The 17457-nt window shown below is 49.8% G+C and overlaps 1 protein-coding gene across 1 annotated transcript in view; it reads right to left on the bottom strand.

Moving 5' to 3' along the window:
- LOC311223294 (rap guanine nucleotide exchange factor 1-like) overlaps positions 1-6404 on the bottom strand; it is a 147761-nt gene extending 141357 nt beyond the window's left edge. The window contains exons 1-2 of the mRNA XM_084308087.1: positions 6310-6404; positions 297-457 (exon numbers count right to left, since the gene is read on the bottom strand). Of these exons, the coding sequence (XP_084164213.1) occupies positions 297-457; positions 6310-6337 (189 nt within the window). The 5' untranslated portion in view covers positions 6338-6404. The remainder of the gene's footprint in view (positions 1-296; positions 458-6309) is intronic.
- Positions 6405-17457: the final 11053 nt, after the last annotated feature.

Here is a 17457-nt window from a genome sequence, read left to right as displayed (position 1 = left end):
TTAAACAGCATGCTGATCAGTAATTGATATCCTGTATTGCTCGCTCTCTTTATTTTGATCTTTTTCTGTCTGTCTCTCTCTCTCTCTCTCTCTCTCTCTCTCTCTCTCTCTCTCTCTCTCTCTCTCTCTCTCTCTCTCTCTCTTCTCTCTCTTCTCTCTCTCTTTCTCTTTCTCTCTCTCTCTCTCTCTCTCTCTCTCTCTCTCTCTCTCTCTCTCTCTCTCTCTCTCTCTCTCTCTCTCTCTCTCTCTCTCTCTCTCTCTCTCTCTCTCTCTCTCTCTCTCTCTCTCTCTCTCACCTTGCTGTCCGGTGTGTGTATGTCGGTGAGGTGGAGGTCACGTGGCTTGCCGGGTCTGGGTGGGGTGCGCATGATATGCTCCACGGTGCGTCTAACCCTGGGAGAGTGGAGCTTGTCCTTCAGTCTCATGGTGAGGGAGGAGAGATGGGAGCGCTGGGAGTCTGGAGGGAGACAGGAAGAGGAACATGTAGTCAAGTCAAGTCAAGAGTTTTATTTGTCACGGCATACAAGTATACAATGAAATGCGGGTGGTCTTGCCCCGTGACGATGTGCAATACAGTGGTACAACATATAATAGAATCCAATAAAAAAAAACATTGTGCAATAAACAGGTAACAGGTAACATGGTGTGACATCTCGGTATCTGTACATAGTTATTTACAGAGCATATAGGACATGCTAGGTAGCTTTAGTAGTGCAATACACTGTTCCTGTTGTTATACTAATTTAAAGTGGCCTTTCCTCTTGGCCATAAGTGTGCGTGTGTGCGGCATGAGTGTGTGCCCGCTCTTGTTAGAGTGTTAAAGTGGCTGCTAGTGTGTGAGCGTGCACAGCGTGCGTGTCGTGTGTGTGCTCATGTGTGCTTGTGTGTGGATAGTTCAGTGTTCTGTGGCACTCAATGTTCATTGTTCAAGGCTCTGATGGCCTGGGGGAAGAAGCTGAGCCTAAGCCTCTCCGTCCTAGTAGCTGGGGTTCGCAGGCGTCTGCCTGACCTCAGCAGCTGGAACAGGCTGTTATTGGGGTGGTGGGGGTCTTTCATTATCCTGCAGGCTCTGGATTTGCACCTCTTGTTGTATAGAGCCTGCAGGGGAGGTAGCGCAATACCCGTGGTACGCTCGGCTGAGCGCACCACTCTCTGTAGGGCCTTCTTGTCCTGTGCCGTACTGTTTCCATACCAGGCAGTGATGTTTCCGGTCAAGATGCTCTCTACAGCTCCTGAGTAGAAGGACTGGAGTATCTTCCCCGATACTCTGAACTTCCTTAACTGTCTCAGGTGGTAGAGGCGCTGCTTCGGTTTCTTTACTACTGTGTCTATGTGTGTTGACCATGTCAGATCCTCTGAGATGTGGACCCCCAGGTACTTAAAGCTGCTCACCCTGTCCACGGTAGCCCCGTTAATCATCAGTGGTGTGTGTGTCTCCTGCTGTCCTCTCCTATAATCCACGATCAGCTCCTTGGTTTTACCAATGTTCAGGAGCAGGCTGTTGTCCTGGCACCAGCGTTCCAGTACCTCAACCTCCTCCCGGTAGGCCTTCTCGTCGTTGTCCGAGATCAGCCCCACCACCACTGTGTCGTCTGCGAACTTCACTATGGAGTTGGAGCTGAACTTGGCCACACAATCGTGTGTGTAGAGTGAGTACAGCAGGGGGCTTAGAACACAGCCCTGGGGGGACCCGATGCTCAGGGTGATGGTGTTGGAGGTCTGACCCCCCACCCTGACCGCCTGGGGTCTTTCACTCAGAAAGTCCAGTACCCAGGCGCTCAGGGCGGAGCTCAGACCCAGCTCGATCAGCTTGTCCACCAGTCTGGTGGGGACTATGGTGTTGAACGCTGAGCTGTAGTCAATGAACAACAGTCTCACATAGCCCCCCTTCTGACGGTCAAGGTGGGAGAGAGTGCTGTGCAGTACCTGGGAGACCGCGTCGTCAGTGGACCTGTTTGTCCTGTATGCAAATTGCATAGGGTCCATATCACTGGGGAGGAAGGCACAAATGTGGTCCTTGACCAGCCTCTCGAAACATTTCATGACCACAGAGGTGAGTGCCACCGGTCTGTAGTCATTTGGACATGTTGGGGAGGGTTTCTTCGGTACAGGGATGATGGTAGACATCTTGAAGCAGGCAGGGACCACTGACTCCGCCAGGGATTGATTAAATATGGCGGTGAACACCGGGGCAAGCTGGTTGGCACAGGACTTAAGTATGCGTCCTGTTATACCATCTGGGCCAGCAGCCTTCCTGGTGTTCACCTGCATAAACATTCTTCTCACACTGTGTTCCGACAACGAGAGAGCGTCCCCGCCCCCCGCGGTTGCCCCCCCCCCTCCACAACAGCCGGCGCGCCAGTGACGTCACTAGCCGGCGAGCCAGCAGCGCCACTGTCTAATAATAATAATAATACATCTATTTTATATAGCGCTTTTCCAGGTGCTCAAAGACGCTTTACATGGGCAGGAGAGACAAACTATGGCAAAACAAAAAACAGAAAAACAGAACAAAAATAATACATGACAAAAATAAAATAACACCGACAGAATTAGAGGTCAAAAGCAAGATTGAAAAGGTGAGTTTTGAGGGCTGATTTAAAAGATGTCAGGGTGTTTGCATCACGGATATGGCTGGGGAGGGCATTCCAGAGGGAGGGGGCAGCAGCAGCGAAGGCCCTGTCGCCCCAGGTCCGGAGCCTGGTCGTGGGAGGTGTTAGGAGGTTGGCATCTGCAGACCTAAGGCCAACACCTTAGGTCTACACCAAACCGAGCATAGAAGGAGTTGAGTTTGTCCGCGAGAGAGGCGTCGTCGCTCCCCATTGAGGGGGCGCTGACTTTGTAGTCAGTTATTGTCTTCAGTCCCCGCCACAAGCCTCTTGTGTCGTTTTGTGCCATTTGTGTCTCCAGTTTATCAGCATATGAAGCATATGTAGCTCTCCCTGAAGGGAAACAGACCAAGCAACAGCTACTTCCTCCAAGCAGGCACACTCCTACGCAGAGCTGTACGCCAACGCATGCTAAACAGCTCTGCCCAAGAGAGACTAAATCTGGACCAAATCTGGACATCCGTGACCAAATTAGTTTGAAAGAAAATGAGGCTATGCTTTTGAATTGGGTGCATGCATACCACATAATAATAACCAAACGTTAAGCTTATCTGAACATTTAGTAATTATTCAGTGATGTAGTTATCAGAAAAGTAAACAGACTAAACGTATTTTCCACATAAGGAAACCATACATTTATGGCTGCTTTTCTCATTGTTTCCATGGACACAGTGAATAAACAAGGCTGCACAGATGCCATGAAATTAAATTATATTAAAAACTCTATTATTTTACATTATTTATTCAATATGTTAAGGGGGAATAAGAGGAGTATACTGTATAGGCAGCACCAGTTTGTTTACTTCCTGGGCAGAGATGTTTGACAGAGGAACGCAAGTGGAACGTCGTCCAACTCTCTGCGTAGGAGAATGCCAAGCAGGAGAGACACGCTGAATGCTGGTTGGTTGTTGTTGTGTGCTTCTCCCAGTGTGCAGTGCGAGAATACAGAACAGAATGGCTTCCTGCTTTGACCATACAAAATAATCAAGATGCATCGCATTGAGTTCATTCAATATAATATTAACCTGACCTCACAGGACACAATGCCATGTTAATCATATGAATCATGATGTCATATAACAAATATTAACCCTTTCACTGCCACACGACAGCCAGTTAACCCTTTCACTGTGACAATACAGAAGGTTAGCCCTTTACTATCACACAACCGACGGCGATGCTCCATTATTAGCATCATTAGCTCCGCGGATGCATGGAGCATCGCCGTCGGTTGTGTGATAGTAAAGGGTTAACATTCTGCCGCGTGGCAGTGAAAGGGTTAATCATGGTCATAATAATAATAATAATAATAATAAACTCTATTTATATAGTACCTTTTATACAGGAATTGCAGCCCAAAGTGATTCACTGCATAAATACAGTAAAATAGACTAGAATAAAAGCAATGTAATATGCAAATAACAATACAACAAGAGAAAAGAAAACAATAAAATATCTCTAATTTACAATACAATAATCACAGTGTGGATGCATTGAGTGCAAAGTGGCAGAATGTATTAAAGGCTAAGGTGAAGAGTTTTTAGCGTACTTCTGAAAATATTTAGTGAGCTAGCCTCCCTAATGTCCAAATAGCTTTGGTGCGTAATTATCAAAGGCTGCATCCCCATATTTTCTCTTGGCTGTTGCTAGGAACCTTCAATAAACCAGTTGTAGATAATCGTAATGTTCTTGGGGGAACATATATATATATATATATATATATATATATATATATATATATATATATATATTTTTTTTTTTTTTATTTATTTTTTTTTTTTTAGCATTTTTACAGCTTTATTGGTCACGCAGGACCGACAGAGGAGAGGGCGAACGGGAGGAGAGGTGGGGAGGACATGCGACAAATAACGACGGGAGATGGGATCGAACCCGGGTCGGCTGCGTAGGTGCGCGAGGCACTATGGTATGAGCCACGAGGGCGCCCTGGGGGGACATAGTTGACAAGAGAATTGGCAATGTAGTTCCTCCCCCAGCTCTCATCCAGGCACGTGATGAGGTCATGGAGACACACCTGGTTGGGGACACAACGGGAGCCCAGAGTAAAAATGGCAGACCATTCCTGGGCGGAAGTCTCCAATATCATGTTGCACATACTCCCTTCTACAACATTGGCTTCAGTTGCATCCTCCAACTTGGTCCTCCATCCACCATCTTCCCCCTCACCGTGGGCACAGGGGTCTACTCATCTGGGGCTCCTCAATGCACCAGTGCAGTGCCTTTTGTTAACTGACTGTGTGTGGTTGGATGTTAAACTGGAAACAGCAAGCCACTGGTCCATCAGGGAGGCGGGGCACATAGCAGCAGCAGTGGTCCATCAGGGAGGCGGGCACATAGCAGCAGCAGTGGTCCATCAGGGAGGCGGGGCACATAGCAGCAGCAGTGGTCCATCAGGGAGGCGGGCACATAGCAGCAGCAGTGGTCCTGGTCCATCAGGGAGGCGGGGCGCGTAGCAGCAGCAGTGGTCCATCAGGGAGGCGGGGCGCGTAGCAGCAGCAGGGGTCCATCAGGGAGGCGGGCACGTAGCAGCAGCAGGGGTCCATCAGGGAGGCGGGCACGTAGCAGCAGCAGGGGGCCATCAGGGAGGCGGGGCACGTAGCAGCAGCAGTGGTCCATCAGGGAGGCGGGCACGTAACAGCAGCAGTGGTCCATCAGGGAGGCGGGCACGTAACAGCAGCAGGGGTCCATCAGGGAGGCGGGGCGCGTAGCAGCAGCAGTGGTCCTGGTCCATCAGGGAGGCGGGCACGTAGCAGCAGCAGCAGTGGTCCTGGTCCATCAGGGAGGCGGGGCACGTAGCAGCAGCAGTGGTCCTGGTCCATCAGGGAGGCGGGGCGCGTAGCAGCAGCAGTGGTCCTGGTCCATCAGGGAGGCGGGGCGCGTAGCAGCAGCAGTGGTCCTGGTCCATCAGGGAGGCGGGGCATATAGCAGCAGCAGTACCGCGTGCTCCTCTTGATACCAGACGCTGGGCAGCGATTGGTGGTGCAGGACATTGTGTATCACAGGCATTTGATTGAGTGCATGTTTAGCCCTGTGTCTGTAACCAGAGTGTCAAACCTGAGTGGCTCATAGTTAAGAGCGTGGGAAGTATCAATGTAGTATCTCTAGTTTCAGGTTCTTATTATACTGCTGGTCTAGTTTCAGGTTTATATTATACTGCTGGTCTAGATTCAGGTTTAGGTTATACTGCTGGTCTAGATTCAGGTTTAGGTTATACTGCTGGTCTAGTTTCAGGGTTACATTATACTGCTGGTCTAGTTTATTTCAGGTTTATGTTATACTGCTGGTCTAGTTTCAGGTTTATGTTATACTGCTGGTCTAGTTTCAGGTTCATATTATACTGCTGGTCTAGTTTCAGGTTCATATTATACTGCTGGTCTAGTTTCATGGTCATGTTATACTGCTAGTTTCAGGGTTATGTACATTATGAGCTGGTATCATATTTCAACCTACAGCTCTAATTTGATGACATCCTCACAATGAACAAAACTGAACATTAACACCTTCTGGTAGTTCATGACATGGGTGGACAGACAGACACAGACAGACAGACAGACAGACAGACAGACAGACAGACAGACAGAGAGGCTAAATATAAAGTCAGTTAGTCAGGTAAACCGTGCAGTTGTAGGTGGCACGCTATGCTAACATTTACCAACATATTTAAAAGAGGAAGTGAACTTACCAGACTTCCTGTCGACTCCACCCGACATCTTCACAATGTAAGCCTAACCCTAACCCTAACCCAAACACTACTGTAGCTCTAACCCCGACACAAAGACATACAGAGTCAGAGCAACAGATGAATGAGAGAATGGTGATCTGTTATTCCTCTATTCTAACACTGGCTTGACAAACATCTCTCTCTCTCTCTCTCTCTCTCTCTCTCTCTCTCTCTCTCTCTCTCTCTCTCTCTCTCTCTCTCTCTCTCTCTCTCTCTCTCTCTCTCTCTCTCTCTCTCTCTCTCTCTCTCTCTCTCTCTCTCTCTCTCTCTCTCTCTCAGTGTCTTGGTGTCTCTGTGGGATGAATGCTGTAGTTCTGCCTCCCCTCTGGGGCTGGTGATGTAGTGATGTAGATGCTGAGAGGAAGACAGGCCATCGCCAACACTGCCCCCCTGTGGCAGAATGCAGAGAGTACATTACAGTATGTAAACAACACTGGCAGATTGCCAGCAATAACCCTAAACCTAACCATAACCATGACCCTAACCATAACACCACTAACCCTAACCCTAACACCACTAACCATAACCATAACACCACCACCACTAACACTAACCCTAACCCTAACAGTGGCTCAGAAGGTAGAGCAGTCGTCTGGTAATCCAGAGGTTCCCGGTTTGATTCCAGCTCCTCCGGGGCAGCATGTTGAAGTGTCCTTGAGCAAGACACTTAACCCCTAACTGCTCCCGATGAGCAGGTTGGCACCTTGCATGGTCGCATGGTCACCTTGCATGGTTGCACCTTGCATGGTAACCCTAACCATAATGTAAGGTTATCCTATAACCCTAGTTATATGAGCGAGACGCTCAGCCAGTATTCATATAACTAGGGTTATAGGATAACCTTACGTTATATATCATCTGGCTTTGGGTCTCGCTCTGCCTACTGAGATAAAGGGCAGAGCGGACGCGTGGCCCCGACAAATGCACCCCCTGAGGGCCCGTAAGCCCCAGCCAGGGAGGAGGGGAGTTCCATCCACCCGCCCGTCCTAACGAAGGGGGGGAGGCAGTCAACTCCACCAAAGTGCGAAAGAAGGGGAACCAGGCACCCCTGAACGCACAGCGCAAGCGGGACCACGTGTGACACAGCACCCCGCGGTCCACACCCACACACCCCTGCTAGCCCACCTGATGGTGGGATGCAGGAGAGGTCCCGGACCTCAGGACCGCCTGGGAGACAGAACCCCCAGTCATGTCCATGAGGTAAAACCTAACGAAAGGACTCAGGGAGGACCAGGAGGCCGCAGCACAGATGTCCTCCACCGAGGCCCGCCCTAACAGGGCAGCAGAGGCCGCCTCACCACGAGTGGAGTGCGCCCTGACGCCCCCGGGGGGAACCTATCCAGCCAACGTGTAGCAAAGGGCAATGCCCTCGCACAACCAATGTAACAGGCGCTGCTTGGACAGTGCCTTACCCACGCGAGGGCCACCGTAACAAACAAACAGTTGATCGGAAGCCCTGAGATCCCACAGGACAGGACACGACAGGTGAAGGCTCACCTCCAACCCACTAACGTGAGGAGGAGGGCGAAACGCCTGAAACACCATATCCCAGGAGCGACAAGAGCTCCGGATATTCTTTGGCACGAAGGCTGGATCAGGCCACAGAGTCGCCTGCTATCGGCCCGAATAGACAGGTACTCCGACCGCACCGAGAGAGCACATGGCTCACCCACGCATTTAGCGGAGGTGATGGCCCAAAAAAGGAACGCGGTGGTAAGACAGACGATCCAATGGCGCCTGCTCAGGAGGCTCAAACGGGGCCCCCAACAGCCTTTCCAGAACAGTTGGAGGTCCCGACTCTGAGACAGAGAACGTTCCACAGGCTTGAGACGCCGTGCGCCAAACAAGAACGTCCCACGAGAGGATGGCTAAACAGTGTTCTGCCCCCCACTCTCGAACCATACGCCACTTCCCTGCGTAAGCCACGGTAGTGGACGGAGCGTGCACATTCCGGATGGCGTTAACCACAGAAGAGTTAAGACGCATCCCCACCAGATTCACCCTTTCAGCAGCCAAGCCTAGAGGCTGCCCCAGAACAGGAGGCAGAACAGAGTTCCACGTGCCTGAGAGAGGGCCTGCGGTGACCATGGAACAGGCCACGGCGGGGCCACCAAGAGCTGAATCAGGGTCGGGAACCACACAGCCGAGCCCCGGCCCGGCGTGACCAGGATCAAAGTCCCGCGCTCCTGACGTACCCGCCCCAACAGCTGAGCTATCAGGTGTATGGAGGGGGAACGCGTACAGAATCCCGGGCGGCCACGGACACATCGAGAAGGCAACCACCCCCAGAGAGGGGTTGTCCTTCCGACTGACCAAGAACCACAAGGGGCACTGGTGGGACTGTCTGCTCGCAAACAGGTCCACCGTGGCCTCCCCGAATTGGTCCCAGACCTGTCTGACTATGTCTGGACGTAGCCCGTAAGCCCCAGCCAGGGAGGAGGGGAGTTCCATCCACCCGCCCGTCCTAACGAAGGGGGGGAGGCAGTCAACTCCACCAAAGTACGAAAGAAGGTGAACCAGGCACCCCTGAACGCACAGCGCAAGCGGGACCACGTGTGACACAGCACCCCGCGGTCCACACCCACACACCCCTGCTAGCCCACCTGATGGTGGGATGCAGGAGAGGTCCCGGACCTCAGGACCGCCTGGGAGACAGAACCCCCAGTCATGTCCATGAGGTAAAACCTAACGAAAGGACTCGGGGAGGACCAGGAGGCCGCAGCACAGATGTCCTCCACCGAGGCCCGCCCTAACAGGGCAGCAGAGGCCGCCTCACCACGAGTGGAGTGCGCCCTGACGCCCCCGGGGGGAACCTATCCAGCCAACGTGTAGCAAAGGGCAATGCCCTCGCACAACCAATGTAACAGGCGCTGCTTGGACAGTGCCTTACCCACGCGAGGGCCACCGTAACAAACAAACAGTTGATCGGAAGCCCTGAGATCCCACAGGACAGGACACGACAGGTGAAGGCTCACCTCCAACCCACTAACGTGAGGAGGAGGGTGAAACGCCTGAAACACCATATCCCAGGAGCGACAAGAGCTCCGGATATTCTTTGGCACGAAGGCTGGATCAGGCCACAGAGTCGCCTGCTATCGGCCCGAATAGACAGGTACTCCGACCGCACCGAGAGAGCACATGGCTCACCCACGCATTTAGCGGAGGTTATGGCCCAAAAAAGGAACGCGGTGGTAAGACAGACGATCCAATGGCGCCTGCTCAGGAGGCTCAAACGGGGCCCCCAACAGCCTTTCCAGAACAGTTGGAGGTCCCGACTCTGAGACAGAGAACGTTCCACAGGCTTGAGACGCCGTGCGCCAAACAAGAACGTCCCACGAGAGGGTGGCTAAACAGTGTTCTGCCCCCCACTCTCGAACCATACGCCACTTCCCTGCGTAAGCCACGGTAGTGGACGGAGCGTGCACATTCCGGATGGCGTTAACCACAGAAGAGTTAAGACGCATCCCCACCAGATTCACCCTTTCAGCAGCCAAGCCTAGAGGCTGCCCCAGAACAGGAGGCAGAACAGAGTTCTGCGTGCCTGAGAGAGGGCCTGCGGTGACCATGGAACAGGCCACGGCAGGGCCACCAAGAGCTGAATCAGGGCCGGGAACCACACAGCCGAGCCCCGGCCCGGCGTGACCAGGATCAAAGTCCCGCGCTCCTGACGTACCCGCCCCAACAGCTGAGCTATCAGGTGTATGGAGGGGGAACGCGTACAGAATCCCGGGCGGCCACGGACACATCGAGAAGGCAACCACCCCCAGAGAGGGGTTGTCCTTCCGACTGACCAAGAACCACAAGGGGCACTGGTGGGACTGTCTGCTCGCAAACAGGTCCACCGTGGCCTCCCCGAATTGGTCCCAGACCTGTCTGACTATGTCTGGACGTAGTCCCCACTCATCGGGGTGAGGACTGCCCCGCGACATCACATCTGCACCCACATTCTCCCTACCGGGAACGTGGAGAGCCCTCAGGCTGCGCAGATTGAGAGACACCCATAGCCAGAGCTCGACCGCCGCCCGGTGCAGACGGGGATAGCGTACTCGTCCCCGTCTGATATACGATGCTGACGTCGTGTTGTCCGTCCTGATAAAAACATGCTTGCCCACCACAAGGTGGCCTAGCCGTTTGAGGACCAGAAGGACTGCCTTCAAGTCCAAATGTAGTGCAGACCGGGCAGCATGGTCCTGCCAGCTGCCCCCTACTGCGTTGGCCTGACACGTCCCCCCATCCCGTGAGGGAGGCGTCGGTGAAGACCGTGACGTGTGACAGCCTGCTGCCCATGGGAACCCCGCTGGTGAGGGCCCCAGGCCCCCCCCCCAGAGGGCGAGGTCCCCCAGTACTGACATGAGAACCTTCAGCCGCTTCCACTTGTCTCTCACCGGGGTCTATTTTCATACTGGAAAACCACCTCTGTATCCTCCTCATGAAGAGTGAGCAGATGCCATCATACCGAGCAGGCGCATCACGGACAGCGCCGTGACCGTCCTAGGACGGAACCTCCCGAGCGCGGCGAGAACATTCACTCACCGCCGCTCTCTGAGGGATGCCCATATAGACCTTGAGCTTAGAAATAAGCCCAAGTACTCCACCCGTTGACTGGCAAGAGGAGTACTCTTCTACCAATCTACAGCAAAACCCAGGCTGGTGAGGAATTCCACCACCTGCCTGGTATGAGACCTGGCGATATTCTCTGACCGGCCGAGGACCAGAACGTCGTCCAGGGTAGAATAAAATTCGTATCCCCTGATGACGCAGAGGCCCCAGCGCGGTCTCCACGCACTTGGTACGTCCTAGGAGGGAAGATCGGGATTCGAATACGCATCCTTCAGGTCTATGGAGGTGAACCAGTCCCCCACCTGACAGCGCTTAACAGGTGGGTGACGGTCAACATTCTGAACCTTCCATGGGACAGGTCCAGTATGGGTCTGAGACCCCCCCCCCCCCCCGATTTCTCGGGCACCAGAGAATATCGGGAGGAAACACGGCTCATCGCGTCCTCCCATGGGACCACGGCGATGTCGTCTGTACCAAACCCAAAAACAGAGGGCGGGGGTGTGTAAACTGTAACACAAGCGCCGCCCTCAGCGTTCTCTCCATCCACACCGACATACAGGTGCAGCTCAATAAATTAGAATATCGTGGAAAAGTCTATATATTTAGCTGTATTGATGCAATCTTTTGCGCAAAAGGAGCCCCAACCAAGTACTGAGTGAACATACATGAACATACTTTTCAGAAGGCCGACATTTCTATATAAAATCTATTTTAAAATGTTTATTGGTGATACAGAATTTTGGGCTTTCATGAGCTGTAAGACATAATCATCAAAATTAAAACAAATAAAGGCTTGAAATATTTCACTTTGTGTGTAATGAATCTATAATCTACGAGAGTTTCGCTTTTTGAATTGAATTACTGAAATAAAATAACTTTTCCACGATATTCTAATTTATCGAGCTGCACCTGTATGGCTACTACTGCAGCCATACATGGTAAAAATTCCAAAGCGCCCCCGCCGCCAACTGCCGCTGGTCCGCTAGGAATCGTAGATAGGTGGCCCGGTTGCGTGTATATTTTACCCAACAGAGTTTCACTTCCGCGTTCGGTTTGCGCGATCTGATTGGCCACTGACGTTTTTCTCAGTGCCAATCGCGTTACTCCTAACAATCGCGCCAGCAGGCTGTTACCCTAACCCTAACCCTAACCTTAACCAACTAACCCTAACCCTAACCCTAACCCTAACCTTGACTCTAACCTTAATCAACTTCGAAAGAGTCGCCAAGCTTAACCAGTTTGTTAGGAGTAACGCGATTGGCGCTGAAAAAAACGCCAGTGGCCAATCAGATCGCGCAAACCGAACGCAGAAGTGAAACTCCGTTGGGTAAATTATACAGGCGGCCCGGTCCCTCCCGCTGTGCGTCATCAACCCTGGTCTCGCCAGCAGGGTGTCCCGCGGAGCCGGGATATCGCACCCTGACTCTACCAACAAGGCAATTGCACCCAAGGGGGGGACCCCGACAGAAGGGGCGGTCTGATACGGGGGGAGCGGCCATCACCCCTGGTGACATAGGCTCCCCCCGCTGAGCATCTTCCCGGCTTAGCTTGCTGAGGACAGCCTGCTCTGCAGCTGGACATGCATGGTGTGTGGTCCCACACTGCCCGATAGGGTGGGTTTCTACACACCGTAGCCCTGTAGTGATATTACTACCACCCAAATTACGCGTGCCTAACTGACCACCGTGGGATCGGAAGTCCAGACGGGGGAGGCACTAACGTAATACCTGGCCTGGCGAGGGCGGGCTGGGGGGAACCCACGCTGCGACCTCCTGGGCCTAGAGTTCCCCCTCTGACAAAATGTTTTAGATACAGGGAACCCTGCTCCGTCGACAGATACAACACCAGGCTCACCAAACACAGATGCAGGAGGTGTGGTGTGGGAGCCGCTTGACAGCACAGCATTCTCATAGACAGACCTAGGCCTAGCTAGCAACTGGGAGTCCCCTGTCTCCATGAGAAGCGAAATGTGGGGCCGCTTGCGCTTCACTGGAAGAACGCGGCCCGCAGCCAAAGGGGACAAATCAGAGCCCTGAGTCCCGTAGCGTAGCGGGTGGGAGTAACCGGAGAGCGTGCTAGACGATAAGAAAGAGATAAACACAACGCAGACAAATTCACGGAACCACAGGTGACGAGGTGATACTGGCTGATTACCGGAGAATCCAACACAATGTACAAAACTACATAATAGATTCCAGTCCAGAATGTATTTGACCATCTCAAAGGATAAGGCCGGTGTCATTTTATTTGTTTCTTATTGTCAACATAGCCTACTAAAGCCTATGTTTTCTACTTACAGGTCTGGTCCATCTAGTCAACACCAGATCATAGCTCATGTCCAGAAGGCAGAGAACTCTAGGGATTGCGGTTTTTTAATCCAATGGTTTGGGCCCAAAACTACACAGGATTAGCATACAGTGCGTGTGTCCATAAAGGGGAGACTCTTGGGTATCAATGGAACCAATTTTCATTTAAATATCTTGAGGTCAGAGGTCAATGACATTTTTTCCCTCTCCAGAATTTACCCTGCATTTGCAGCATTATTTTGCCCCCTTCCCAACAAGATAGCATGCCATGCCTGGTACGTGGTACCTAGGGACTCCTTAGGTTGTCTAGTTTCGTATGACACCACTACTTTGGTCAGTGGTTCCCAAAGTTTGTGGTGTGACCCCCTAGTCGGGTGCGGAGGTACTGTCAGTGGGGCGCGGGAAAAAAAGAAGAATATAAATTTAGCCTACCAAAACGGATGACGTGAATAGGTGGTTGCAGGAGACAACTCCGCGGCCCATCTTGATCTTCAGAGTCGCAGGGTATATTAGGTAGACTTCTATGCCCTTCTCCCGAGCAACTCCCATAGCTTTAGAGAAGGCCCTGCGACGTCTGGCGGTATGGTCACTGAAATCCGCGGCGAATATGAGGGTATAATTACCCACTTTTGGAGGGTGTTTCCTGGCCTCTTGTAGAATAGCCTGACGTGTAGGGAACCGCAGGCAGCAAAAGATTTAAGCGTGTGGACGTTCGCCCTTGTCCGGGGGGCCGTTCCTGAATATTCTATGCGCCCACTCAATCTCCGGTTTAGAGACGGTCGGAAACCATTGTGGAATCATCTTTTCGGGATAATGAATCGGCGCCTTGTTTTCAATGTTCTCGGGCAAGCCGTAAATTCTCACGTTGCACCTTCTATTCCGGTCCTCTAGGTCAGGGGTTCCCAAACTTTTCAGGCCGGGGCCCAGAAAATAAGGCGTCAGAGAGCCGCGGCCCAATGCACATCGTCTGGCGTTTTTTTTATTTTTTTTTTGCCAGGCGACCGATTTTTTAAGCCAAATATCACTTCAATCCTATTAAGTTAGTTCAAGTTAGTTATTCATTTATATGTGCTATTTATGAGAGGGCTAACTTGTTGCAAAATAATAATGATAATAATAATAGCCTCATTAAAATACTATTGTTGCTTCGGTTGTTTTCAGCGTTTTATGTGCATAATCTGTTATTTGGTTTGAAATGTTGGTTGAAATAAGTAGATTTTTCGTTTTTGTTTATTTATTAAGTTAATATAAAACCATATAGTCACATTTTAGAATACAATAGAATAGAATTTTAGAATACAACTAGAAACACTGTCCTGGCCTGCTTCTAAGTTCAGTGGCCTGACAAAAAAAATTTAAATAAAAAAATTAAAAATTAAAAAATTAAAAATAAACCTTTTTTTTTTTTTTTTTTTTTTTTTTTAATCATCTCGCAGCCCACCCGTGGCTGCTCGCGGCCCACCTTTGGGTCGCGACCCCGACTTTGGGAACCACTGCTCTAGGTCAGCGATCTTATTTTCGTAAAAAAGGAATTTATCTTCACTGAGATCTTGGTGGAGTTGGTTTCAGCTACGACCGCAACCTCTGCCATCCCTTCTTCCACCCTAGAGAGCCGCGTGGTCGTGCTAGCTACATCCTCCTGGAGCGAGTCCAGTCTGTTGGTTAGCTGCAGCATGCTAGCATCGAGCTCAGCACGAAACAAAGTCCTGATACATTCAACGTCCACCTCATTTAATGTCCCCATCTTGTTCGATATTTGTTTTGCCATCACTATGATGTATCATGTGAAAGTATGTTGTAAAATTAACGTCGTAATCAATATAAAAGTGAAGTGGTCACAGAGCTCGGAAAAGCTACGCCGCCATCCGATCAGAGCGTAAACCGGAAGTTGGTCACAATACATGTTAACTGACCTTCCCGAATTTCCCCAAGGGGATCAATAAAGGAATATCATAATCTGGTCATAAATAATACATGTAAACTATGATATAAATCTGTCCATAATACATAAACTATTACTTTAATCTAGTCATCTCTGGTAATGATGTAAACGGTGGCCTTAATCTGTGATCGTAACTATGATCGTAATCTGGTCATAATACAGTACATGTAAACTATGACCTTAATCTAGTCATAATATGTAAACTACTAAACTATGATCTTAATCTTGGCCCTGTTCCTCATACGTGACTGAGTTAGCCGGATCATTTTCAGGATAACTTGACATAAATCAGGCTTTTCGGTTCCACGAAGCTTGTCTAAATCACTATGGCAAGAGATCGAAAAATTGATGCGCACGAGTGATGCGCAGGTCCAATTTATACCTGCCACCTGTATTATGAATGTGTTACATCCCTATCTTCCCTCCTTATTTCTGCGCTTTCTCTCCAAGTGAGTAGTGTACCAGAGGATGCCTTTCTCTGGCTCCTCACACTTTCACCAAGTGCTTGGAGACTGCAATAGGAGGATCAGAGGTGTCCCCATGGGCAGTGTCACTTCTCACGTGACAGTCTTCAGCGATGCCTCCCTCACGAGTTGGGGGGGGGGGGCATGTTGGGACAATGCAATAGGGGGCAGTCGGCCTGCTCTGTCCACCCTACATATCAATGTGTTGGAACTAGGGCTGTCAGTTTATCGCGTTAATTAGATTAATTAATTACACAGCAAATTTTCGCGTTATGAAAATGAACTCAAAATGTATTACAAAAAAATATATATATATATATATATTTTTTTTTTTTTTTTTTATTTTTTTTTTTTATCTCATTCATTCCATAAGAACGTAGAATACACATTTACAGACTTTTTTTTTATATGGCCCATTTGCATGTTCTTGGTATCTGATTCTAGGGACATCTATGGATCTCAATTACATTTTTTTTTATCTTTGACTGTGAATAACACTATGCTCAAATTGACCAGACCTGAAAAATCTAAGCAAATTAATAGATGGAAGATGATTAAACAGAAGGTTTTGTAGATACAGTACTGAATTCTGCCATCCGGACACATGCAATTTGAAATATGATTATAGAATATAGAATATCAGGCATAAAATGGTTATGCGATTAAAATGCGATTAATTAGATTAATTAATTACAAATCCTGTAATTAATTAGATTAATTTTTTTAATCGCCTGACAGCACTAGTTGGAACTGAAGGCAGTGCTTCTGGTCCTCAGAGAGTTTATTACTCTGGTGAAGGACACGTCTGTCATCAGCGTATATAAACTGTGATGAGCCTTGTGGTGTTCAGGCTCGACACCGACCAAAACAAACAATTCCAATGTCCACACAAGCACAATTTCAATAAACAAATGATATTTATTGATCTGCAGTACAAGTCCGATGGGCAATAGAGTGGTCATATAACAGTCCAGGGTCAAAACACGTTCCAGGCTCTCATAAAAAAAGGGAATGTTCAATACTCAGGGTTTGTCATCCGGTCCAGGGTCAGTTTCACAAGGGGGTATCTCAGCCAGTCCAGGGTCCAGTAACACGAACACCTTCTCGCTCTAACCTCTCCTTCAAACTACCTCTCACCTCACAAACTCAGTATCTCACTCTCTCTCCACAAACTTTGCTCCTTCCTCATCTCCACTCAACTCTTCTCTGTCTCTCCTAGGGTTCTATGCTGTGTGTCTCTGTGTGTGTGTCTCTGTGTGTGTGTGTGTGTGTGTGTGTGTGTGTGTGTGTGTGTGTGTGTGTGTGTGTGTGTGTGTGTGTGTGTGTGTGTGTGTGTGTGTGTGTGTGTGTGTGTGTGTGTGTGTGTGTGTGTGTGTGTGTGTGTGTGTGTGGGATGTGGGTGATCACGTGGTGCACAGGTGTATTCAATCAGTCCCAATCAACTCCTCCATTCTCTCCTCTGCCCGTGGCAGTAGTATCTCCCTTCCTCCACGTAGCCATGGGACGGGGAATGTTTGATTGATTGATTGAAAACTTTATTAACAGATTGCAGAATGGGTACAATACAGTACAGCTCAATACACACAATTGTTAAGGGGATGCAGACCAGAGAAAGACTTTCATCTTGTTTACATCAGGATCCCCCATTTTCAATTCATCAGGACATATATGACATACATGACATACAGATAGACAGTACTGCTACATCTATACATTTCTGACATACCAGATTTGCAAATACAGTACTGTTTGTGATACAAAAAGAGTCCAGAAAAGAGAGTATATACATTTGACGTAAAAACTGTACATTGGGGGAGGTTGGGTAGGCAGGGTGACC

This window comes from Notolepis coatsorum, assembly GCF_963971535.1.
Source record: "Notolepis coatsorum genome assembly, chromosome: 2".
In the NCBI taxonomy this organism is placed as follows: Eukaryota; Metazoa; Chordata; class Actinopteri; order Aulopiformes; family Paralepididae; genus Notolepis; species Notolepis coatsorum.
Note: the sequence above shows the minus strand (reverse complement) of the source record. Positions and strands in the feature narration are given on the sequence as shown.